The sequence below is a fragment of the Lissotriton helveticus genome, chromosome 3_1 (assembly GCF_964261635.1).
Source record: "Lissotriton helveticus chromosome 3_1, aLisHel1.1, whole genome shotgun sequence".
In the NCBI taxonomy this organism is placed as follows: Eukaryota; Metazoa; Chordata; class Amphibia; order Caudata; family Salamandridae; genus Lissotriton; species Lissotriton helveticus.
The window spans coordinates 1,100,445,032-1,100,472,755 of record NC_136061.1 but is presented as its reverse complement, the minus strand read 5'-3'; the positions used below and the strand labels follow the sequence as shown (position 1 = coordinate 1,100,472,755).

The 27,724-nt window shown below is 45.7% G+C and overlaps 1 protein-coding gene across 2 annotated transcripts in view; it reads left to right on the top strand.

Moving 5' to 3' along the window:
* MARCHF7 (membrane associated ring-CH-type finger 7) overlaps positions 1-27,724 on the top strand; it is a 263,235-nt gene that overhangs the window by 189,453 nt on the left and 46,058 nt on the right. For both annotated transcript variants that reach the window (XM_078681680.1, XM_078681681.1), the window contains exon 9: positions 12,856-12,969. In XM_078681680.1, the coding sequence (XP_078537806.1) occupies positions 12,856-12,969 (114 nt within the window). The remainder of the gene's footprint in view (positions 1-12,855; positions 12,970-27,724) is intronic.

Sequence of the window (27,724 nt, the reverse complement as noted above, 5' to 3'; positions counted from 1 at the left end):
GAGACCGAAAGAAGCCCCAGTTCCGAAACCTTCGACTTCTAAGGACAAAACTATGAAGCCTGCTTCCGACGCCTCGAAGCCGACGAAACCAGCTTCCACTCCGAAGCCAATATCTTCGGTACCGAAACCTACAAGGCCTGATTCCGATGCGCTCAAGCCCTTTAAACAGCCTTCCGTTCCAAAAACAATACCTTTGGTGCCAAAATCTACGCCAAAGGACCCTATCACAGCTCCTTAGGCCAAAGACAAGTTAACCACGCCTGGAACCGAAAAAATCTGTGCTGGCAGCGGTTCTGCAAGAAGACCTTTTCCAGCCTGAACCTCTACAAAAGAATATCTACATTGATCCAAAGACCGGTCATGTATCCACTACACCACACCGAAAGAGTCGGACACAGCACCTACACCTGCCTGCAGTGCCTGTCAAGAAGAACTCTGCCACATCTCCTATGCACCCTTCTTCTCCTATACTTCCTTCTTCTTCATCTCCCTTTCCTCTTAACATTTCACCTCCAAATTCTCCTGAAAACTATCTTCCTCATTCTTCAACACCTACACCTCAAAATAAAGATGAGTATAGCATGGGGAGAGGGGTAGACCCAGATGAGCCTTTTCCCTACCCTAGTGATCATCCAGATTGGGAGTACTTAAACCCACAGGATGTGCCACATATTCCTGACCCACATACATATCCATCCAAACCTTCTCCCCCAGAAGACAATATTGGACATTTACTAAATAGGGCTGCCATCTATCATGGGGTTCACCATGCATTCAGATGAGGCAGAGGAAGACTTTTTATTAGATACTTTCAAACAATCACAAAAGTCTGTTCAAATCCTGGCTATATTTAACGGGGTCATTAAACATGCTCCAGAAGTATTTAAAGATCCTGTACATGCTAGGATTATAAACCCAAGAATAGAAAAAAAGTACAGGCCTGCTCCTGGGGATCCTGCCTACATTAAAGGACAGCTACCCTTAGATTCCCTAGTTGTGTCAAATGCTAGAAAAAGAGCAAACTCAGACATCTGGTGAAGCACCACCCCTGATAAAGAATCTAAGATGCTACAGGCAAAAGGATAGCTGCTCAGGCTAGCAATACATGGCGTATAGCTAACAAGCAAGCCCTCCTTGCAAGATATGATAGGGCTCACTATGATCAGTTAGAAACACTATTACAACATCTACCTGATCAATATAAAGTGCAGGCAAACGACCTTATACAAGAAGGCAAGCTAATTTCAAATGCATCAATCAAGTGTGCACTTGATGTAGCAGACACTGCATTTAGAGCTATACACACACTAGTGTCCTACTTAGACGTCATGCTTGGCTACGCGTTTCAGGATTTAAGCAGACAGTGCAAACTACCATCTTAAATCAGCCATTCAACCAACATCAATTGTTTGGACCAGAGGTAGACACAACAGTTGAGAAAATGAAAAAGGACACCGATACAGCCAAATCTATGGGGCTCTACAATCCACCCAAGCTAGAGGTTTCTTTTGTCGCTCTTTCTATAGAGGAGGCTCCAAACAAGCTGGAGCAGACCATTCCGCTTCCTTCAAATCCAATATACTAACATCCTCCAATAAAGGATATTTTAGAGGCGGTTAGAGGCAACAACAATAAGCGAAGAGGCCGAGGAAATAACAATAATCAAACCTCTTCCACCACAAATCAGTGACTTCCCTCTGCTCCCCCAACAGCATTCCACTCCTGTGGGGTGCAGACTAACACAGTTCCTACCTGTCTGGAATTCAATCACAAAAGACAAGTGGGTAAGACAAATATCCAGTATGGCTACTGCTTCGAACTTACAGCTACCCCTCCACACATTCCACCCAAGCAGCATCCAATGTCTGCAGAACATCTTACGCTGCTCCAACAAGAAGTTCTATCACTTCTTCAGAAAAACGCAATAGAAATAGTTCCTTTACAACATCAAGGAACAGGGGTTTCTTCCTGTATTTCCTAATACCCAAAAAGGTCGGGACACTAAGACCAATTCTCGACCTCGGGCACCTCAATCGCTATATACACTCAGATCATTTTCAAATGATCACTTTACAAGTGCTCCCATTGTTGCAACACGGCGACTTCCTTACAACACTAGATCTAAAGGACGCCTTCTTCCACATTCCTATACATCCTTCTCACAGGAAGTATCTGAGGTTTGTACTGGAAGGACAGCATTATCAGTTCATAGTCCTTCCATTCTGGGTCACAACTGCACCAAGAGTGTTCACAAAGTGCCTAGCAGTAGTAGCAGCACATCTCAGAAGACAACATATACATGTCTTCCCATATCTAGACGATTGGCTCATAAAAGCCAAGCCAAGTCATTCAATCAGTGTCTCCAACACACATCTTACACAAATCAAACATTTCACGACTTAGGGTTCACAATCAACTACACCAAGTCGCATCTGCAGCCCTCTCATGTACATCAATATCTAGGGGCTACAATAAACACGTCTACAGCTCTAGCATATCCCAGTCCAGCAAGGATACAGAGCATTCGAGCCTTAGACACCAAATTTCACCATCAACACTCTCTCCCAGCCAGAGTGTTCATGAGACTAATAGTCATGATGGCATCTTGCATTTTTATTGTACCGTTTGCAAAACTGCAAATGCGTCTGTTACAAGAATGTCTAGCACAACAGTGGAACCGGGCTCAAGGACAACTAACAGACCTGGTGTTGGTGCACAGCCGCACACATCGCTCTCTGCAGTGGTGAAACACCAAAAACTTGGCTAAAGGGCGGCCGTTCCTCGAACCTGTTCAACAAATAGTACTTACAGCAGACGCATCTCTCACAGGATGGGGAGCTTATCTCCTACATCATACAACTCAAGGGGAATGGATCACTCAACAAAGAGCACTCCATATCAACCACCTGGAGCTGCTAGCATTATTCCTAGCGCTCAAAACTTTCCAAGTACAAAACAAAGCTGTCTTAATCCGGACGGACAACATGACAGCCATGTACTATATACAAAAACAGGTGGGGACTCACTCTATACAACTGTCCCAACTTGCACAGAACATTTGGAGATGGGCCATTCCACAAAGCATATATCTGTTAGCAGAACACCTTCCAGGAGTTCACAATCGGATAGCAGATCTGTTAAGTCGACAGACACAACAGATTCACGAAAGGGAACTACATCCGCAAGTTCTTCTACCATTCTTTCATAAGTGGGGTCATCCAGACATAGATCTGTTCGCCACACACAAAAGCAAAATGCACAACCTTCGCCGCCAGTTTTCCACGCCCGCTGTCAAAGGGCAATGCGATATGGATGAACTGGTCAGGCAAATTTGCGTACGCTTTTCCGCCACTACCACGAATACCACTAATAATGCGCAAGCTATGACAACAGTCGCTCAAACTGATTTTAGTAGCCAACCGTGGTACACAACACTGCTAGAACTATCCCTAGTTACACACCAAAAACTAAGTCTGACATCCATGCTAACGAAGAACCATGGAGAAATCAGACATCCAGATCCAAGCCAACTGAATCTGGCGATCTGGCTCCTGAAGTCTTAGAGTTTGGTTACCTTAACCTACCACCAGACTATGAATATCTTTAAAGACGCCAGGAGACCTACTACTAGAGCTTGTTATGCTGCTAAATGGAAAAGATTTGCCATTTACTGCAACAATAACCAAATTGATCCCCTAGATGCTTCCATCCAAGATATCATTTGCTATCTTCTACATTTACAAAGATGTAACTTGGCATATTCATCTATACGCCTACATCTTGCAGAATAGACAACATCTGTCTTTATTCAGAGTGCCTGCTATTAAAGCATTTATGGAAGGATTAAAAAGCATGTTTCCTCCCAGGTTACCACCCTCTCCAGTGTGGAGCCTAAATAGTGTTCTTACCAGGCTCATGGGACCCCCTTTCGAACCTGTACACAAATGTGAACTGTAATTCCCCACATGGAAAACAGCTTTTCTTGTGGCTATTACCTCTCTTAGAGTTAGTGAGATTCAAGCTTTCACTATACAAGAACCATTTTTACAATTACTCCGTTATAGTGGTTCTAAGAACAAATCCTAAAATCTCCCAAACGTCATTACCCAGTTCCAGTTAAACCAATCTGTAGCGTTACTGGTGTTTTTCCAAAACCCAGACTCTGTGGCAGAGAGAGCTCTACACACCCTAGACGTTAAAAGAGCTATTCTCTAGTACATTGAGAGACCCAAAGCATTTCGCAAAACAAAACAATTTGTTTGTAGCTTTCCACCACATAAAGGCAACCCCATCTCTAAAGCAGGCGTTGCAAGGTGGATTGTCAAATGCATTCAAATATGCTATCAAAAAGCAAAGCGTACACTAACAGTTCCTCCTAGGGCGCACTCCACACGCAAACTAGGAGCCTCTATGGCCTTCTTAGGGAACATTCCTCTAGAAGACATATGCAAGGCGGCAACATGGTCTACAACACATACTTTCACTAAACACTACTGTTGATGTGCAATCCAAGCTGCTGTAGGCCAAGCTGTCCTCAAAACTCTATTTCAAACTACTGCAACAGATGCAGGTGACCACTGCTAGGGGAGATACTGCTATATCATCTATGCTTCGTGTGAGATCTGCAGCTCCTATGCCTTGAACGGAAAATGCTACTTACCAGTATGTCTCTGTTCTTGGCATTTAGAGCTGCAGATTCTCACACGCCCACCCACCTCCCTGGGACCTGTATCTGTTCCAGTTCCATCTTAATTAGATCTACACACATGCACATCTTTTTTTTTTTTTGTCTTTCTACTAACTCCATAATTTCCCATCATGGTGAAAAAACAATCTAAGGATGGAGCTGATGCCCATGCGCACTGTCGTCCAAAGGAGGAGTACCCTATCTCGTGACTACAAAGACTTCTTCCAAGACGACAACAACATGCAATCATCCGAGCCAAACACCAGGTGGCGATCTAATGCTCAGTGTGAGACTGGTAAGTAGCATTTTCCTTCCTTTCATTAACTAGTCTGCTCCACAAATCGGTGCTTGTTAAGTTCAAAGTAGTTCTCGACGCGACACCAGCCTCAAGTCTCCTCAAAGCAGCCACATCTGTTAATAAGTATTTTCTTTCGGGATACAATGGTTTTTAGGGTGGAGACAAATTTGCCCTCAAAAACATATTCTGGGTCTGCTTTGACACCTCGGTGCTCTCCATGACCCCCAGCACTGCTGCAGTTTAGCCTAAAGGGGTGGGAGTGTGTGAAAGGGAGGGGAGTTTGGGTAGGTTAGCGGTGCCACACATTGAAAAGGGCACGCTATTGTTCCTGCCTTTAACAGTTATGCGCGAATACTTCCCCTTAATAGCCACCGTGTCAGGAAGTGTTAAACCTGCCAAATGCAGACAATTACAGGCTGGCTAACCAGCGAAATGCAGGCAGGGCGATGAAAGATGCAAGGCCTCCGAGCTAAAGGGGAAGCGTTTGCATTTCTTTTGGCTTTCAAATGTTTCTTATAAATGCAATGGGGGATGGGAGGGAGGGCCTGGCTTAAATCCACTGGTCTGGCCATTCTGAATATTTCGGCAGATAATCCTTCGAGGTGAGTGCCGGAATGAGCTCCCTAGAGGCTGGTTACATACCACACTGCCCTCCGACCCCCTCCATGTATTTCATCTTTGCTCTTGGTAGGTAAGCTGGAAAGCAATCAAATCACTAAGCGGCCTCCCTAATTTGGGAGCTTACCAACTTTAAGACTGCATACCTTACCCACTGTGAAACGCCACAAAATCTATCGCAAACCCTGACCATATCGGGGGAGCTCAGCAAGCAGGTGCCAACCAATGTGGCGCCCCTAATAATGGGGGTGACATGGTTTCCTGCTGTTTGCTTCCGCATTTTCCAGCATAGTTCTTTTTAGGTCTCGCCCAGCAAATGCAGCGCAGCTGCTTCGCTTGGCGAGACTCTATTGTCGCTTTCCTTAGCGAAGGTAGTCAAACCATGGACAGGCGATGGGCGCGAGCAGGGCGTCTCCTCTCTGGCGTCTCCTTTGTAGTGATAGGAGCCTTTACACGCTCCCACCGTGCTCTTTATTAGAGCTTTCAAGCATTCACCGCCGGAGAAGGATTTAATTGGTCCTTTGATCCGTAGGGCATTTTTTAACCTCCCGCTTTCCTGTTGAAATGTTTTATGTAAATGCTGATAACATGACATAATATGATGTGACATAGACGGTAAACAGCGTTTTCAACAAATCTGTTACCCCACAGAGAATCACAACGCGGTCGTTACAACAACCGCGTTGTGATTCCGCATACCGTTACTCCGCAAGTCGGAACAACGACTTGCGGGGGTTGGGGAGGTGTTGGATTTAAAATCCAACACCTTCCCTAGTGTCTGCACAGACTGGAGTTGGAATAGTAAATTATACTATTCCAACTTCCAGCGCCCCTCTCTGCTAGTCGTTGTTACGACTTGCGGAGTAATGATATGTGGAATCACAACGCAGTCGTAACGACCGCGTTGTGATTTCCTGCGGAGTAAAAGAATGCAGGATTTAAAGGTATGTTCGACATAGACAGGTTTTAAACTTCAGAAAATATACCAGCATTCACAACCCTCTGCTGCGGTGAGGGTGATGACGTGCACCGGGAGGAGAAGCGCTGCGTGTGTGATTTCTCCTCAGCTGAAGGGAAGATAAAACGGGACAGTCGTCAAATAACACGAGTGAGGAGAAATGAGGTAAGAGGGGCCTCTGTCCTCATCCGCGCCAACCCTCCCAGCTGCAGCCTTCCTGGAACATGTCCTCCAATTCCCGTCTATGACTTTGGCCGTTATTACTGTTCACGGAAAAAGGAACGAATAAATGAGGCAGGCGGTGAGACTCCTTGCCTTACCGGAAGCGGTAGCCGAGAGGCCGATATTCGGAGCGTGCTCTAATTACAGCTCGGCATACCATGCCACTGTGTGATTGTTTTCCCCTGTTGATTCCCATTATATGAAAAAGCAGTATTGTCTGTTCTGTGCTAATTCACTTCTCCCACAAGAGCGCTGTAAACAGCAGTGGCTCGATGTTTATTTAAAAGGGAATTCTCATGCCTGTAAAGTCTGTTAACTGAAAAAGACACCGCTCTAGCCTATCCCAGAATGAATATGTTCTGCAACTGTAAGCATTACTACTGTGCTTTCTACTGCTTATGATTCTTCATCAGGGTCGGACTAGGACGAAAAATAAGTGCTGACAGTATGTCCTGGTACTTATCCTAATATTTTTGTCTACCTGTGCCTCTTCCTGTGCCACGCACTTTATCCTGCCACCTATCCTGGTGTTATTTGCCCTGCCTTTCACTCTGCCACGCACTCTCTCCTGCCACTTAAACATATGCGCACACTTTACAGTTGCTTCCGCCGCACTTTCCGTGCCAATATCTCGCTTAATTTACACGGACTAACAGCAAAACATAAGGTTATCACTTGTCCGCTGTATGCATGACTCAAACTCTTTCTAAGATACTGACATCTCCAGTGTCAGATGCTTCCAAAAAGATGCAAGCATTTACGGTGTTCCAAAATTGCATTTTTCCAGCTGGAGCGCTCCTAGTGCCCTGGCAAAAAGGGATAGATTTGGAACTTGGAATAGGAGAAAGTTAGCAGGGGTGCGACATTTGAACTGCTGGTCCTATGCGAAAGGATGAGGGGCAATAAAAGAAGGAAGTCTAGTAGACTTGCCAATCTCAAAGGCAATAGAAACGAGACCCAAATGCACAGAATCAGCTTTTCTAGATGGAATATAACATGGTGGCGGAAACTGACAGGGCCACCAACTAGGACCAAAATAATTGTCACAAGAAAAACAAGCATTTACAATGCAATAGGTCTTGCATTCTCTAAACTTTGACCTATTGGCATTGTAAATGAAAATGCCTTTTAGTTATGTGCACTCTGTACTTCTTGTCATTGCTTGCAGGTTTTCAAAACACACAAATAAAAGGCATTGTCCCTTACAATGCCAGTAGCTCAAAATCTTGCATATGCGAGACCTATTCCATTACAAATGGTTGTTTGTACTACTTTGGCTCCCTCAAGTGGCCAAGTGGTGCAACAAATATGTTAAAAAAATCAGTGACACTCGGTTTAAACCGGGACTGCTGATTTTCAGTCGGTAGGGTACTGGCTGGTAGTCTTTTTTTTTTTCTTTTTTTTTTTTAAACAATTTTTATTATTAATCAAAGCAACCATAGGGCATACAGAAAATCGGTGTGCATACATAGAGAGTGGTAAATATAGGATCCAGATACAAAAACACATGATAGGAAGCATTACATTTATGGCAATTAGATACAGCTCGTGCCCCTGAGCAATCCCCCCTCCCCTTCCATCTTACTCAGTCACTTTCACTGTCCAGCGTCGGAGGGTCACACAAATTTCCCCTGTATTCATTCCATGCACCCCAAAGCCTAACACATTTCCGTGGACATTTTCAATTTAAATACACTATCCGTTCAGCCAGCATTGCAAAGTCAAGATCTGAGCACCAATCCTTGACTGCCGGTACCACCGGGGATCCCCAAAATCTAGCTGTTTCTTTTAGCATACATTATGCCTAACGTCATCCAGTCCTGGGTGGAGTGAGTGAGATCATTGGGTTCCCAAATGTTTAATAGGCAGTATTGAGGGTCCGGAACTATGGAGTCCTTAACCACCTGTGATATAGTCCTCATTACCGTAACCCAATAATTGACAATGTGAGGGCAGTCCCAGATGGTGTGAAAGAACGTCCCTTCCTCCCCGCACCCTCGTAAACAGTGTTTATGTTCGGCTCTCCCAATCGCGTGCAGGGTGACCCTAGTGTAATATACCCGGTGTAATATTTTTAGTTGTACAAGTCGAAGTCTGGAAGGTATAGCAACCTCCTGGGGGAGTAAAACGCAGTCTGCCAATCTGACTCATCAAACTCTCCCACCTCCTTAGTCCAGTTGTCTTTTAGTTTCGAAGTCTGGTCCGGTAGGTTATTAATGAGCTTACGATAAACGAATGAGGTCGCTTTTTTGGGCATGTGCTCTGCAAGGAGCCTGTCTTCTAATGGGGTAGAGTCTGGAACCTAGTCACCAGGCTGGATAAGTGATCCCAAGGCATGATGAATTTGTAGGTATCTAAACCTTTCTGTGGGCGCCAGGTCATACTGTTCCATGAGCTGTTCAAATGTTAAAATGGCACCTCGTTTCCAGAGGTCTCCCACTGTGGAAATACCGATCAGATCCCATGCCCGGAAGCACTTACTGTTGCATAAGCGGCCTAATTGGCGCGACGACCAAAGTGGAATCATTTGTGTAAGAACGTTTTTACATTTAAGGCGGCCCTGGGCCTCCTACCATAATTTAACTGTGTGGGCCCTAGGGCCAAGCAAGGCCGAGGCGCCCCTTTTATCGTAGAGTGCAGCTAACACACCACCGTTACCTAGGTCGTACCTATCTGCTTTAAATGCTGGCTCAGTCTGGGGTGCGTGTAACCATTGGTTTGATCTTCAACTGAGCCGCCCAGTAGTATAGTTGGATATCAGGGAGAGCAACTCCGCCGTCATACCAGCTCCTAACTAATTTATGTAGGGAGATGTGTGCCGGCTTGTCTCCCCAAAGGAGACCTGAGACCAGTGCGTCTATTGACCTGAAATATTTTGGAGAAACAGAGAATGGGGTATTCTCGAGGATATAAAGCAGCCGAGGCATTGTCTTCATTTTATATAACGCCGCTTTTCCCAGGAGGGTAAAGGGCAGGGTATGCCAGTGTTGAACATTACGGCGAAAAAAGGCCTCTTGATTAGGTGTCACCCAGATCCCCAAATATTAAAAGGGCTTTTCAGTGATTATCAATGGACAGTCTCGCGGGAGTTGTGGTGGGGGGCCCTTGAGGACAAATAAAACAGACTTGGACCAGTTGATAGTATACCCCGAGACCCGCCCAAAAATTTCACAAATGTTAAGGAGAACTATAATCGAGTGTCTGGGCAGGGTCAGGTATAAAAGGATATCATCCGCATATAGTGATATACGGTCCTCACATGTCTCGGTCCAGCTGAGTCCCTTAATCATAGGGTCCCACCGGATCCATGCTGCCAGTGGTTCTAGAATCAAAGCAAAGAGCAAGGGTGATAAAGGGCACCCTTGACGTGTGCCGTGACCGAGCGGAAAGTTTCTAGAAATATGACCCTTAGCCACGACCTGTGCCAACGGTTTAGTATAAAGCAATTGCACCCATGCACAAAATTTGGGTCCAAAGCCAAGATGCCGGAGGACCGCAAATAAATAAGGCCATTCAACCATCTCAAATACCATTCGGGCATCCAGGGACAGAATAACCGCAGGCTCTGGGAGACTTGGTATCTGCGCCATCACCGCGTGGACCCGTCGCAAATAAAGAGCAGTGTTTCTATTTGGCATAAATCCGGATTGATCCGGGTGAATTAGAGTTTCAAGATGCGGAGTTAGCCGGTTGGCAATCATTTTAGCTAAAATCTTGGCTTCTGCATTGAGTAAGATCGGACGGTATGACGTACTCGTCCAGGGGCTTGCCAGGTTTTGGTATTGCAACGATTGTGGCTTTGCGTTGACCCTGTGGCAATTCCCACCCTACTCAGACTATCTAAAAACATCGCTAAGAGGTGTGGGACTGTTAGCTCAGATACGCGCTTATACAATTCAATAGGGATCCCGTTGGGTCCCATAACTGTACCCGATTGCAGGGACTGAACCGCTGCAATGACTTCGTCCTTTGTAAAGTCGGATTCTAAAAGTAAGGCCTCATCCTCCGGTAGGGACAGCATTTTTATGTCTTTAATGTAGGTTTGCGCCTCTTCCGTCGTCAAGTGTAAATTGGAGGTATAGACCTGTTCATAATAGTCAGCTAAGGAGTCAACAACGTCCACTGGGGTGGTGACGACTACACCCGTCGGGGTGCGGAGTTGTGCTATCGTCCTCTGAGCCCTCTCCTTCTGATCCAGCCATGCCAAAAGTTTCCCCGCCTTATCCCCTACTTCATAAATAATGTGGTGCGTGCGTTGGAGCCACAGTCTAACTTCTTCTCGTTGATGTTCAATAAGCTTGCATTGTTTGAGGCGCAGCTTCTGTGCAGTCTCTACTGTGGGGTCAGTTTCGTGCTGCGATTGTAGCATAGCCAGTTCGGCTTCAATCGCATCCAAGTCCCTTCTAGCGGCCCGCCTGTGACCCGTTATCGAGGCTATAGCTTGCCCTCTCAACACGGTCTTATAAGCCTCCCAAAGAACACCCGGTGAGTGTACGGAGCTTACATTTTCTTGGAAGTAGTGCTTCGTGACTGCAATAAGTTCCTTTCGAATTTTGGGGATCTGTAAGTAGCCAGGGGAAATTGGAAAAATTTGTTTCCGAACCTTGACGTGGGAGGTAGGTCATAGCGACCTGTGAATGGTCGGAGATGCCCCGTGGTCGTATCGGTCTCGGTCAAGTGAGGAAGGCTGTCTGCAGAGAGGAAAAATAGTCAATACGGGAGAGGCTATTGTGAACTCTCGAGTGGAAGGTGTACCCACGGTCACCAGGATGTTTGTATCTCCACCCGTCCGTAAGGCCCAGTGCATCCAAAAATCTGTTCAGCCGGGACTTCCCCGTCCCCAGCGACTTACATGGATGGCGATCCAGCGCATCATTTAAAACTGCATGAAAGTCGCCTCCCATAATGAGCTCCCCCTCTGGCAAGGTCAATAAAAATGCACTAAGGGCAGGAAGCGCCACAGAATGAAGGGCCTGTGGGATGTATACTGACACTATATTAAATCTCTTCCCCTCCCATTGACATGAGATTGCAGCAAATTGCCCCTGTGTGTCCCTCCAGACCTGTTGGACAATTAGTGGGAATCGGGGTACAGTCTGTTTTAACCGATTTCCAGACCGCTTAACTGTACACAAGCAAAAATGCAGTGCTGGCTGTATGTTTGCACTCTAGCAAGATGAAACTTGCCCATTACCTAAGGCAGAGCATATTCTTTACAAATTTTGATACATGCTTCATAAGTAGTCTCTGCTGTTAGAAATTTGGGCTAACGTGCTTTAAAGCACTATAACATAATCTGGTTTGCTCTTTGTAGACCATGCTCTACACTAATTAGTGGTAGTTTAAACTTTTTCCACTCCATAATGCATTTGCTTGGTTCGAAACTCATTCCATATCATAGTATAGAATACATGATGCTGTACCTTTTACATTGATGGGGTCAATAAATGTTAAGCCTGCTTGAATGCCCTCTCTAGCCAGTGCCTGATTGTGGATTTTAAGCCCTCGCCAAAGCAAGCCATGTCTCCTTCACACTTCTTAATAAAACATCAATGTTTCCCATTTCATACATCATTACACTTTGTAGAGTGAGCAGGATTAACAGGGCGGTGCAGTAGGGCTGTACTGTGTTTTTAAAAAAAAATATTTTAATCCTGGTGACGTAAATAGGAATGCAATTTATTTGTGATTTTCTTGCCTCTGTTGCATGCTTTTAATGAACTCGACAGATTCGAAGTTATAGCACTACTTTAGGTGTTTGTTTACTATACCATGTATGATTGTACAGCTAACCTTTAATCTTTGAGGTTTAGTTTTGCAACCGAATGCCACGCATCAGACTAATATTTTACTTAGCCACTGGGTTTCTGTTCTTGCAGTATTCACATAGTGCTTTGAATCGGCCTTTTGCTCTAGAAGGCTTAGGAGCATTTCCCTACTGCTGCACTTTAGAAAGATTAAACCAGCAATTGTATCCACTAGCAAGCATAAAATACTAGCTATTTGAATATCTTGACGCATAGACTGTTTTTAACACCATTCTTCTAATGAATTTTAAATTATTTTTTTTAGGCGGACTATGAGTTTCTCAGCTCTGGGCTCTACCTGGTTGTCTTATTACATTTGTGTGAGCAGCGTTTCACTAACCTTTTGGGAACTACAAATGAAGCAAGCACACATGATCGAGTAAGTTGTTGCATGTTTTTATACCAATGATGAAAACCCATTAAGTTACCTTAAAAGGTAAAACGTATGCCCTATACAAGTTCCTTACACAGTAAATACTCAGGATTGTAAATCTGGTGCCTTGTTGATGGCGATCTGGTAACGGACAGAGGGTGACCTTTAGAAATGTATTGGCTCACCCATTGAAGTTTGTAGAGCACTAAAAGTTGCGTCACACAGCTTCATGATTTGTGTAGTAAGTAACTTTGCTCATATAGTTTTTAGAATCTTAAGGCTACATCTAATTTAGAAAGCTAGGCCCTCTCGGCCTGGGTGATTAAGCTATTTCGCATGTATTAGTTTTTATAATACTTTGTACCTCTGAAGAGGCTGAGTGAACCAATGTGCTTCATGTTCCTGATTTTCAAAGAAGAGGTTTCTTAATTGTTGCCAAAATTGTGTATTTATAAGATGCAAGAGCGTTTTGAGATTTTGTGCTTTGAGCATTTTAATTCTGATTCGCCTGCTTTTTCAGTGGATTCCAAGCTTTAATTGAACAAAGTGGGCGCTGTTTGGATCGCATGGTGGGCGATGGAGAGAGCTTTGAATGAGATTATTCTGTCCACAGGAAAGTAGTGCGAGGCCTTGAGTGGGAGTGATGTGGTCTTGTCGGATTAAGTTTAACACATTTGATGTAGCATGGCAGACTTATAGTAGTTTGCTGTTTAGGTGCGTTGAGGCAAATATTAAGGCAATCTATGCATTACTATACTATAGCTTAAAGGCCGGAACCTCTGAGAGCTCGAAGTGAAGATAATATTTTGCATTGTTAAAATGAAGAATAAATCACATGGTTGATCTGTTTGGGAAAGAGGTTTAACTCCTTAATCATCCCTTGATTCTTTACTTGTACAAGGGTATTATGGAATGGTCTGATATATGCATGCACCACCATCCAGGCCAAAGTATATCTGTTATTCCCCGAGCAAGTATCTGTATTTACAGCGTAGTACAAAATTAAGCCAATAAGTTTTCTCGTTGAGCCGCTATCCTATGACAGTAATTTCTGAAACTTTCACCTATTGAACCAAGTACAAAGCCTGTTATTTTTCTTAACATTATTAAAATGTTTTGTGCGAATTGTTTTTGATTGTGAATAAACCACTTGCTGTTTTGGTGCATCAAATTTTACTACAGAATGCTTGTAAGACAGTGGTTCTGTATATGTTGGATCAAAATAAGGTACAGTGTGCACAGAGTCCACAGTCCCCAGGGGTTTTGCAGAGGCTAACGTTCGATATAACCTTACTCTCTAAAGTAGTAGCTTGGTCGAGCAGTAAGGCAGTATTAGAGGTCAATGTAAAGCATTTGTTGTACACAGTCTGCAAATGGTCTCACACACTCTAGAACTGAACTCTAGGCCAATTGTTTGTAAAAAATGTATAGTTTTATTTTAGAACCAACACTAGGTATCAAAATATACTTTCTCAGAATGAGATACTTTAGTTAAATACTTTTCAAATAGTCTAATACAATAGCTACAGTTGTTGCAACAGGCAACACAATTTCAAACAGAATATAACATTAAGCTCAATGGGAATTTCTAGTTAAATGCAATTAGTTACTTTATGGATTACTTTTCTAACCACAGGACTGGATCCTAAATTCAGTCCTGGGACATCTCCTGTAAACAATTGAGTAAAAGCTTTTTAGTTACAGTTGAGAATTTTAACCCCTTCGCTGCGGGGTGTTCCCCCCCCCCCCCCCTGCTGTGCGGGGGTGAGAGGGGGGGGCGGGGCCGCTGTGCTTGTGACTAGCTCGGCTCGTCATGAGGCACAGTGCAGCTGCACTCATGACGTCACAGCCACACCCGTTTTGGAACATTCAGCACAGCGGGGAAATTATCCCCGCGTGTGAATGTTCCAACGGTCATGACGAGCTCAGCTCGTCACGAGTGCAGCTCAAGCGTGCCTCATGACGAGCTCAGCTCGTCATGAGCATGGAAGAGGTTAAGGAATATTATTGCATTTTAAAAGTTGACAAACTTTCTCACATAGAATCACCAATGTTATCCTATGGGAGGAAATTCACTTAGCAGGTAAGTAATGTTATCGTTACTTTTTCTTACTCGGTGTTGGATCCTGGATCCAGCACTGGTGTAGCTCCTGTAAACAATTGAAAGAATGCGTTTAAGTCATACAGGCTATTTTTAAGGAATATTTGTAGTTTTAGGAATTAGACACTTAAGAAGTATTTTCTGGTGAAAACCAGACATTGTTTTCCTAAGGAGGAAAATTGTGTTAACTGTAAATCACGGTTATAATTACTTTTCAGGTTCAGTGCTGGGCTGAATTATACAGCACTGAGATCTCTCTTGAGAACAGGTGAGTAAATCTGAATTTGTCGTTCGCCTGATTTTCGATTAATATTCTAAAGTTTCAAAACTCCACACTTGAAAGAATTTCCAAGTGAAACCAGTCAATGTTACCCTATGGAAGAAAAGTGAGTTATCAGCTTTTGGGTAAGTACTCGACTGGCAGAGTTAAGGTTCTGGGCATAGACTCGGCGTCTCCCAGGGTCAGGTAGGTACAGTTGTTACACCCTCAGCGGCACAGGGGCAGCTGGGTGCAGAGAGAGTAGGCCCAATGTTATCCTATGGAGGATAGGGGGCCTTCGGATGGTGGCTTCTAACAGACAGGCCACGCGGCTGTGGGAGCTGAGCTCCTGGTCACTTACACAGGCGAAGTAGAGTAGGGTAGTTGCTGCACTTCCAGCGGCACTCGGGCGGCTGGGTGCAGAGTGCTTTTGGACCTTCGGGCGCCCAATGTTATTCAATGGGAGACTCTGAAATCGAACAAAGGCTGCAGGCTCGGGGACGGAGATTCTTCAGGTGCATATCGCCAGATCGCCGTCAGCATTGTCGACGTCGAAGAGGGCTCTGTCGACAACTTCGCCGGTGAGGCAAGGTTCAGCGTCTAGACAGTCGCCGTCGAAATCCTTCTCGACGTCGAGACATCTGGTGTTGATTGCTGTAAAGACGACGTCGGGGGCTCCACGTTCGACGTCGAAGACTCGTGAGAGGTCGACGTCGATGGAAGAGAGGCGTCCGTCTAAGGAATGTGTGTCGACGTCTAAGGAATGTGTGTCGACGTCTAAGGATAGAACGAGGTCGGAGAGACCTACGACGTCGTTGAAGAAGAGGTCGACGTCGAGAGAAAGGACGGCGTCGAAGGAGTCGACGTCGAGACCTAAAAAGAGAAGATCAAGGTCTCCATCGCGACATAAGTCGATGTCGAAGTTTGCTTCGGGCTCGAAGCATGGAGTGTCTAGGTCTCCCCCACCTGAACACGGGTCGGCGTCGAGACTATCAAGACCGGCCTCTCGGACCTCAATTAGGTCTTTGTCGAGGTCAGACATCAGTCCAGAACATATGTCTTCTCCGCGAGACCAGCAAGACGACAGGTCTGCGGTGGGGCAAGAGATAGTGCACCAGGACTCGTCTGTGATGGCTCATTCGGGCTCAACCTCAGGGCAGGTGTCGAATGACAGACAATTGGTGCCCAGACAACGGACTCCATCTGGCTCATTGGTTTCTGAGCACAGTGTAGTTTCCAGAGCCTCCAAGTCTTAAACTGGACTGAATATTGTGCAGGTGTCACCTGAGGCTTCACCTGAGCGTGTAGGGCGGCCTATTAACTTGTCTCCGAGGTGGCTGGAAAGCCTGAGACATTGGAAGATGTGTCCAGATGCAGGACTGATGGGGATGAGGGCTCCGGTCCCTCAGACGGAGCTGCATAGAAGATCACGCTCGAGGTCCTTAGTGAGAGAGAAATCACGTTCAAGGGAACGAAGGAGGCAGCGATCGGCGACTCAGAGGTGGAGTAGAACTCCTTCACCATCTTCTACGTCATCTAAGTCTTCTTTATGATCTTCATATAGAGACTATTCTCCCACAATTTCATCTACTCCTCCGTCCAGAGTGTCTCCATTGGATGATTTGGGCACATTTAATGATGTGTTGTGTCGTGGGGCGAATAAGTTCAAGATCAAGATGGCAGTTCCTCAAATAGCAACGTCAGTCATCTTTGAAACCCTGCATCACAAGACGACTGGTAGGCCTCTTCTGACGTTAGTGCCCAGGTTGATAGAACCAGCAATGAGGACATTCTTAACTCCGGCCACGGTGGGTTCTGGTCCTTCTAGGATTGCTCAGAAGTACAGGGCTCCAGCAGAAGATCCTTTATTTTTGCGTTCTGACCCTCCTCCAGATTCACTTATTGTGGCGGCAGTCAGAAAAGCACATTCTGCAGCATCTACCTCTTCTGTTCCACCTGAAAAGGATAGTAAGAGTATGGATTCCTTGGGGAGAAGAATGTGCAACACCTCAGGTTCGGTCATGAGAGTGGCCAGTGCGTCCGCCTTATTGGGCCGCAATGATAGTCTGCTCTGGGACTCAGTGGCTCGTTTTGCAGATAAACTTCCTAAGGAGGATCAGAAAGACTTCCTGGAAATAGTGGAAGAAGGAGGATTGGTGGCTAACCAGAGTATAAGTGCGGCTGCTGATGCGGCGGATCTGTCAGCTCATGGCTATGCACATGGTGTTTGTGCTAGACGTACGGCTTGGCTTCGCCTTACGGGACTAAAGCCAGAGGCTCAGAGGAAAATGGTAAATTTACCTTTTAATGGTTCAACTCTGTTTGGATCTCATGCTGAGGACGAAATGTCTAAAATGAAAGTGGAGTTGGACACTCTGAAGGCCGTCTGTCTTGAAAAGAAAAAAGAATTTAGACGTCGGGGTAATTTTCGTCCCTTTGACAAAAGATCTTTTCAGCAGAGGGGCCAACAGACGACTTGGTCCTCGCAAAATCAAGGCCAGAATCAACAGAGGTCGCAATACCAACAGCGACGACCTGGACGAGGCAGAGGCAATGGAAACAGGCAGCAATCCTCTGCAACCAAGCAGCCTCAAAAACAATGAACGGATGCTTCCTCCACAACAGTGTGCCACTCCGGTTGGAGGAAGTATTGTGTGGTATCTGGACGAGTGGAAGCAAATCATAAAGGACAGATGGGTGCTGAGTATCATTCAGAGCGGTACCTTTTGAGATTCAAGAAGCCACCGCCTGTCATGAGTCCTCTAAAGATGGTTCAGTGGAATATAAAGCGCTTGCAACAGGAAGCGAATGTCCTTCTGAAGAACGCCATAGAACCAGTACCATCTCATCAGAGATGTCAAGGCCTGTACTCTCGATTTTTTTTTTTTTTCTCGTACAGAAAAAAGGTCCAGCTACGGAGTTCAGACCCATTCTGGATCTGAGACGATTGAACAAATTCATTCGGAGGGAGAAATTTCGAATGCTGGTCCATCAGATCTTCCCTCAATTACACCAAGGGGATTGGATGTGCTCCATCGATCTGAAAGATGCTTACTTTCATATTCCGGTATCCAGAAAACATCGCAAGTTCCTCAGGTTCCAAGTAGGGGCTCAACATTACCAGAACTCAGTACTCCCTTTTGGCCTGAGGTCAGCTCCCAGAACATTTTCAAAATGTATGGCGGTAGTTGCGTCTTATCTTCGGAAGAGACGGATTTTCATATATCCGTACTTAGACGACTGGCTTCTGAAGAGTTCATCCCCATCGCTACTAGAAGAGCATCTAGCGATATGCCTCCAACTCATGTGCAAGTTCGGTCTGCAAGTCAACTACAAGAAGTCAATAATGAATCCCACCCAGAAGATCCACTACCTGGGTGCACAACTGGACACAGAAAAAGAAAACGCGTGTCCTTCGGAGGAGAGATGGTCATCTATCAAGGCGAAGTGCGTGCTTCTCCTCCAGTATGCACGTCCGACAGTTCGGCAAGTATCCTCTCTCCTGGGGTCCATGGCATTGTGCATATTCATCGTGCCAAACGCACGTTTGCAGATGCGTCCTCTGCAGCAGTGTCTGGAAGATCAGTGGAAACAGAGGACGGGATGCTGAGAGGATCGAATTCATCTCCAACAGTCGGCAAGAGATTCCATTCGGTGGTGGATGAAGAAGGCACACTTAATGAAGGGAGTTCCTTTTCATCAGGACCCACCAACGCAGACTCTAATCACAGATGCCTCTCTCCTAGGTTGGGGGGCACATATGGGCCCTCTACAGGTACAAGGGCTATGGTCAGACTTCGAGAAAGGATATCACATCAACCTACTCTAACTCAGAGCGGTCCATCTTGCTCTCAAGTCCCTGGCTCCATCTCTACAGACTCGGTCCCTCCTGGTGCAAACAGACAATACAACTACCATGTATTACTTAAACAAGCAGGGGGGTACCAGATCCAGGACTCTGTCCATAGAAGCCCAGACCATCTGGCATTGGTTACTGGCACGAGACCTATCCATATCAGCAGTTCACCTACCAGGGAGTCTCAACTCACAGGCGGACGGCCTCAGCAGAGACTTTGTCGAAGCGCACGACTGGGTTCTCAACGAAGACGTTGCGCACAGCATTTTCCAGGCTTGGGGAACACCAGACATCGATCTGTTTGCAGACGCGGCAAACACAAAATGCCCCGTCTTCGCGTCCAGGTTCTCCTAGAAAGGGTCTCAAGGGAATGCCCTTTTGATAGACTGGTGTCAAAATTTGCTGTACGCCTTTCCACCGACACCGTTGATACCAGCAGTGATCATCCGGATGTACAAGACCAACTCCAGAAGGATACTGATTTGCCCGGAGTGGCCACGCCAGTGGTGGTTCCCAGATCTCCTTCAGTTGTCAATCAGGCCACACAGGAGATTGCCTTGTCGCCCGGATCTTCTGTCCAAACAGGAGGGGCGAGTGTTTCATCCCAATCTGCCCTCCCTGCGCTTGGCAGCATGGCTCCTGAAGTCATCCAGTACGGGCATTTACAGCTGAATCCGGAGTGTATGAACATTCTTAAGGAGGCAAAGCGGCCTTCTACAAGACAATCCTACGGATTTAAGTGGAAACGCTTTTACCTTTGGTGTCAGAGTAAAGGTCTTGACCCTATTCATGGTCAAGAACAGGTGATCTTGCCTTCTCATCTTTACCTTGCTGAGTCTGGTTTGCAGTTTAGTTCTATTAAAGTCCATCTTGCTGCAATAACTGCTTATAGAAAATCGCCAACACAGATTTTGTTTTTTCGGATGCCTGTGGTGAAGGATTTTCTAGAGGGATTAAGGAAGGTTTTTCCTCCAGTCAGGTCTCCTTCTCCACCTTGGGAGCTTAATGTGGTGTTGACTAAGTTGATGGGTCCACCTTTTGAGCCCATACATAAAGCGTCTTTGCAACACTTATCTTGGAAAGTAGCATTCCTGGTGGCTATCACTTCTGCTCGTAGAGTGAGCGAAATTCAGGCTCTGTGTTGCAAGGAACCGTACACAGTTTTTCATGGAAACAGAGTGGTGCTCAGGACTCATCCTGCTTTTCTGCCTAAGGTGGTGTCGGATTTTCATGTTAACCAATCCATAACATTGCATACTTTCTTTCCAAACCCTTCGAGTCCGGCTGAGCGGACTTTGCATTCATTAGATCTAAAGAGGGTTTTGAAATCTTACTTAGATAAAACGAAGTCGTTGAGACACACGGACCGTTTGTTTGTGAACTATGGTCCTACGAATACTGGTTTGGCAGCATCCAAGAGATCCATTTCTAGATGGATAGTGTCATGTATCTTACTGGCTTATCAGCTAGCCCACAAGTCTTTATCAGGTAGACCTAGGGCTCATTCTACGAGAGGGAAAGCTGCTACCACAGCTCTCCTTAGGAATGTGGCTATGTCAGAGATATGTAAAGCAGCTACTTGGCGTTCAGTGCATACGTTTACACGCCATTACTGCTTGGATTCTGATGCGCAGACTGATGCACAAGTGGGACAAGCATCACTCAGAAATTTGTTTGCTGTTTCTAGTTAAACACTGTAATTTTAAAAGTGCAGCTATGCATTTATTTATTTGTTCGCCCGCTTCTAGTGGGTATGAGCTTGCTACTCTATTCAGTGCTTATGACTATTAATGAGTATCCCCTGGAAGAGAAGGATTAGTTACTTACCTGTAAACCTAGTTCTCTCCAGGGGTATACTCATTAAAGTCATAAGCACCCTCCCGCCTCCCCGGGCGAGCAGTAGCATTGAAGTTTTTCAATATGTATTATGAAGTTTTTATGTGCAGATTCCTGCTAAAAGTTTACTGTACCGTACAAAAGAACTGACCTAACTGTCACCTGTGGTGCATGATGGGAACAAAGTTCTCCTAGAGGCCTTAAAGGCAAAGTGTGCAGATTCTCTGGGGCCTTAAAGGCAGGGTGCCAGTCTGATTTTCTGTACAGACAATTTTTCATATGCAGCCTTTTAGGCTAATAACTGTTTACAACAGGTTCTTTGATGAAAATAAAAGTTTTTCATGGTTAAGAAATGCATTTTAGGCTCATGCCTGTTTATTGCATTTATATACAGCATATTTTCATGCTTCAGAACGTGTAATGTTGGCTTTATTAGCCTATGTATATGTTAGGCTGCATATTATGGTTATTATACATGTATATGTGTATAATTAGTTTAGTACTATGTACTTTTTGATATATTTACACATATATATGTATATTATGTGTTCCGGGTTCCCGCTCATGGGCGGAGATAATTCAGTGCTTATGACTTTAATGAGTATACCCCTGGAAGAGAACTAGGATTACAGGTAAGTAACTAATCCTTCAGGGTGCCCCTAAATACTAAATGTAGGGGCGTTGCAGGTAGGGCAAGGTCAGGGACCAATGGGTCCCTGTCCTCGGGTGACTAAACCTCCTATCCTGCTCCTCTACTGTGGGAGGGGGCAGGGGCCTAGCTCTGATCGGGCTACCACCATTTTGAGGATGGGGAGCCCTGCCCAGAGTTGTGCTTCACCTCGCCTCTCCCACTGGAGTTGGCACAGGCTGGCACAACCCCTTTCCTCACCTAGGGTTTCCCACCTGTCTTCCTGCCAGAGTGCGGGTCAGAATGGGTGGAGGGCAGTTGCTGAGTACAGCAATTGGTGTGGGGACGCTCACAAAAGGTGGCATGCCTTTGAAGCTTCCCCTGCCCATCCTGGGGAGGAGGTTTGGCACCTTGTCCCAGGATGTGCATTGTTTGAGGCCTCCGAGAGCAGCAAGCTCTCGACCCAGTGTTCCAGAAACATGTCTGGTGGTGGCAGCCTCGGTAGCCACGTATGATTCAGAAAAGGGGGTGGTGATGAACAGTGTGTCTGAATTAAGCAGACCACTCTTACCCAGTCCAAAGATCAAGGCTTGATCCATCACCGTTATTTAGCTCACTGCCCCATCCCAGCTCAGAACCTGGCTATATGCAAATTAGTCTGTCCCTGGCCCAGTGCATCATGGGAACAGGGCAGACCAAACTACCAAGCCAATTCTTCACCAGAAAGGAGACAAGCTTCCGGGGACCGGTTTCTGCCATTTCAGGCGTCGTCGGCCTGAAGCTTGTTTCCTTCCCAGTATAAGAATTGGCTTGGTAGTGTGGTTTGCCCTGTTCCCATCATGCACTGGGACAGGAACAGACTAATTTGCATATAGCCAGGTTCTGAGCTGGGATGGTGCAGTGAGCTAAAAAACTGTGATGGATCAAGCCCTGATCTTTGGACTGGGTAAGAGTGGTCTGCTTAATTCAGGCACTCTGTTCATCACCACCCCATTTTCTGAATCATTTTGTCCACCATAAGCGTGGAAGGGTATACTCAGATGTGAGTCCCTTGCTCATTGCACCATCAGGATTCAAGCAAGCCGGGCACACCTGAAATGGCAGAAACCGGTCCCCGGAAGCTTGTTTCCTTCCCAGTATAAGAATTGGCTTGGTAGTTTGGTTTGCCCTGTTCCCATCATGCACTGGGACAGGAACAGACTAATTTGCATATAGCCAAGTTCTGAGCTGGGATGGTGCAGTGAGCTAAAAAACGGTGATGGATCAAGCCCTGATCTTTGGACTGGGTAAGAGTGGTCTGCTTAATTCAGGCACTCTGTTCATCACCACCCCCTTTTCTGAATCGGTAGCCACGTAGTCAGGACACTGGGAGTTGGTTAGGTTTCAGGGGGCATCTCTAAGATGCCATTCTGTAGTGCATTTGGCATTAAATCACACACTGGCATAAGTGTGGGTTTAATGTGCTGAGAAGTTTGATATGAACTTCTCAGTCTTCAGTGTAGCCATCATGGTGCTGTGGAGTTCGTAATGACAACCTCCCAGCACCATATACTCTTAATGGCATCACTGCACTTAAGGTGCCCAGGAATGGCCCTGGGTACTGTAGGGTCACTGGCGCATGGACCTGTGCCCACACCACTGCCATAGTGCACCCAGCTAGAGAGGTGACTGATGTATGCCAGGGCAGTGTGTTTGTGGGCATGTCGACTCTTTGTTTAGTTCTGCACCAGGACACTCAGCCTGCAAAGGCAGTGTGTGTGTGTGTCCGGGTACAGGGCCCCTAAGGGTGGCACAATAAGTGCTGCAGCCCTTAGGCGTCTTCTCTGGTCACAATGCCCTGGGTTTCTAGGGTACTATTTACCAGGGACTGACATGTGGCCAGAGATGCCAATTGGGTTTTAGCTTCAATAAATTTTTAGGGAAGGAACACTTGTTTTTTTTTTTTATCCCAATAGACTTTTTTTCTTTAGCTCACCTGTATAACCTTGAAATAGTATTCTGCTGTGGAGACTGTCTTCTCCTCCCACTGCAAAGGTACACATCTCCTCTGCTTTAATTGGTGCCTTGATTAAAGTGATTCCAATTCCGAAGTGTAGGAAAGCAGCCCTTTTTTGACATGGTCACTCCCACTTCTTGCCTGTTAACTGATGTGAATTGAACTGAAAGAATACTGGATTCCTGCCAACCAGGTCCCCAGTGCCAGAGCTCTGTACCACAACTGTACAATTGTTACCCCAATTGGCGAAACCGTTAGCTCCCTCTGTAAGACTCTAGTAAATGGTATGTACCTCTGGTACTTACAGACTGAAGTACTAAGAAGGGTCCCTAAGGGCAGCAGCACACATTGTGCCACCCGTTGGGACCCATCACCAAGCACATGCAAGGCTGCCAGGGCAGGCTGTGTGCCATGTCCCCTGACACTGCGTGTATTATTTGTTACCCCTACAGCAAGCCTGACAGCCCTGAGGCAGGGTGCTTTGTATTACACGTGAGGGCATACCTGCATGAGTAGATATGCCCCAGTGCTGGTCATTACTATTTCTTCCAGTGGAAGTGGACAGGGAAGCCATTTTGAAACATGTTCTGGACACTGGCGATAACGAGTTCCCCAGCTACATGATGATGACTGAAAATGGGGATGTTTGGTATCAAACCTCTCGTATTGGTAAACTTGCACTTATTACTGTGTTGGATTTACCAATACATGCTCCCAAAGGGCACCATAGAGGTGCACCCTGAAAACCTACCAGCCTCTGGTGTGCTCCTGACTTGTTTCTGCCAGCCTGCCACCCAAGACACTGTTCTAACCTCCTACGAGGAGATCATTTGTTGGCAGGAGACCAAGAACAAAAGTGTCTAGGAAGAGGGTTTAACACCCCTCCCCAAAGATGACAAGCTGATTAGCCTTCCTAGGCCGGCAAGCTTCAAACAGCTGCTGCCTTTAAAATGCAAATCTGGCTTTCTCTCACAGGAGAGAAAGCGAACCCCCTTGTCCAACCCCCCTTTGGCACCTGGACAGGCGTAAGGGAAAAGAGCTCAGCATACCACTCCATGACATTGCCTGCAGTCAGCTTGCTGTTGGGCAGACAGGCCGTCTGAAAAGATCACTGCATCTACTGCCCCTTCTTTGGAGCTGTTGGAGAGGTCAGGTTATCAAGTCCATTGTGGTTTTCTTTCTCGTGGACTCCCCAACTTCGCCTGCAGTCTGTTGGCAGGCCAGTTCACCCACAAGTGTTACTGGACATAGAAACCAGACACCCCAATGACTCTTTGCACCCAGACACTGTCTCGAAGAGGACAAAAGGTGTCCCCAAGTCTCCCAACATTGCAAAAACCGAAGCCACTCGTTGGTTTCACTGGACTGGTCCCCCAGTACCCTCATGTAGCCTCTTGCTACATCAACCGTTCTCCATTGAATTAAATTGGGCATCTGACGCTGTTTGGGCCCTGTGCCCCATGCCGCCCTAGAGCTGCAAGTGATGTTTTACTGGTTCTGCTTTGGACTTTGCTCACCACTCACCTTAACTCCTGGAGAAGTGTCCCATAAGTCACTATAGAACCGATAAACTGCATATGATTTCTCTCCCTTAGTACAATTTGGGTTCTGCAACGGTAACCTAAGTGTTAAACTTTAAAACTGAAAAATATTCCTATTTAAAAACGTACTTGCGGAACGATTTTCTACTGATGCTTAACCATACATAAAGATACTGGCTATTTTAATAAATTGGCATGGAGCTCCTTTTTGAGCCGTCTCGTTTATTGACCATTGCATGTATTTTCAGAGGTCTTGCACGCCTTTATGTTAAGCCTAAGGTTGCTCGACCACACTACAACCCCCTCCACCCCCCTATTCAAGCACTTTGGGATTGCCATAGCAAGCCCCTATCCACTCATAAGGGAACCCCTGGACTGCATGATCCAGCTCATTTTATTATTGTATAGCGAGCCAGCTTCCTACACGGAATCCTTTGTGTTTAGTATTTGCTACTGATTTGATGCATGCAGGTTTCCTTTCACACTAAGTGATTTGCCATATTCCACATTTCTCATTCTATAACACACAGCTAAGGAAACCAATCCCTTGTCAGAATCTGCAAGGGGCGCTATTATACAAGCATTCCTGTTGGTCACGGACAGATCAATTAAAAATTATTCACAGCCTCTTGTATACCTGTCACGTTCTACAGCTATCACAAAGATTTATTAATCTGCTTGTTCACAACTGGCCTAAACTGTGGGGAAAAATTGGCAAGATGGGGCATCCCATGGTCGCTATTAAAAGCACTAATAGCCCTACACACAGACACCTGGGTTAAAGTAAGAGTTACATCGAGATGGTCTACTTCTAACAAAATCTATACTAGCAGAGGCCTAAAACAAGGGTGCACCCTTGCACCATTACTCTTTAATCTGTACCTTGGGGACCTCCCTGAATGGCTGTCCCGCTCCAGAGCCTTTCCCCCAGGAATTGATCAAAGAAAAATCAAAATCTTCCAATACGCAGACGATACCATCCTCCTAGACCAAACTCAGGTGGGCCTTCAAAGACTACTTGACTCCCTTGCCCAGTACTGCAAGATCAATATGCTAGAAATAAATGTTACTAAAACCAAAGCAATGGCAATATCCTCCGCGAAAATAAAAAAGACCACATGGTTTATTGGAGGGAAGCCACTGGTAACTGTCATTGCATACAAGTATCTGGGCGTTTGGATTGATCACAAAGGGAGATCTTCTGTGCATACAACTGAGATGCAGGCAGTTGCTCATAGCCTGGAGGGGGCTTTCATAAGAACGAAGAGCGCTTTGCACTCCCAGGACTTAGTCCCGTTGATAAAATTGATTACTGCAAAATTCCTTTCTACAATCTCTTTTGGCACAATAATCTTTAAAGACAAAATGAATATCTTATTAGACGGAGCGCAATAGTCATGCTACCGACCTCCCATGCCCAAATTCGGAAAGAATTTTCTTTAACCTCCATGCGATGGATTGAGCGCAAGATACATCACCTATTGCCTAAAAACGAAACAAGCTAGCCCCCACACTTTAAAGGGCTGCATATGGTCATTGCTCAGCAATCCCAAAACATTGTGGAATAAATATTTGTCATTCTGCCTCGAATCCCTCAAATCAAAGGACATATGGTCAACTCCCTTGCCCATCGAGGCGAAATCGAAGCTTTTAACAAAGCAAGCAAAAATTTTATCAAATGACCTTGACGCGCAACAGGTACTCCAGCTCTTCCACGGCTCTTGGGCCGCCAAATTATATGACCAGAAAACTTTACTGTCTTATCTTTGTGGTATATAAATAAATAATACCGGATCTAGGTTTTACTGGACATAGTAATAACAGATAGCTCAATAAATAAGAGTCAAGATTCGAGGTAGTAGGAGTTTGCAGGTTTAATACAGCATAAAGGACAGGCAGAGCCCGGCAGCTGCCGGGGCTGGATCTGGGATGAGCGCGCTAACTTTAATAACAGTACACAAGCATATATACTAAAACAGTTGCATTACAATACATACGATAGGCGGAGCAGTGGGTGTGGTCAATAGCAGTCGCGAAAGATAAGGGTGAAAGTAGGTGTAACAGGAGGCGTTTACATAGACATGTGATGTAAACGTAACAGAATATGTCATAAATGGGGCGGAAACATGGAGGGGGCTACCTAAGGAGCCGGGACCTCTAACCTAATGGTGCGCGCAAACGGACAATGACGTGTTACTAGGAGAAGCTGGGGGCTATGAACTCTGTGCTAGGAGCAGAGACTGAAGTCTGGAGAGTCAGGGCGACATGTACCTAAACCCTATCTAGTATCTAATGTTTAGAGAACATGTTGATATAAACTAAGAGTCAGGAGGGGAGAGGCTAACAGACTCTAAGACTGGTGTATGCATTATTCTACATGTAGTGCGTGTTGAGGAATATTAAATGACCATTAATACAGTATTTCTCTTACATGGAGACGTAAAGGCTAGACAATGACGGAAACTATTGATGCGATTCAGTAGCTTAGGAATGCAGAGAAGGAGGGCTGGACTGATAACTAGAATCATAACATACTCTTGGCAG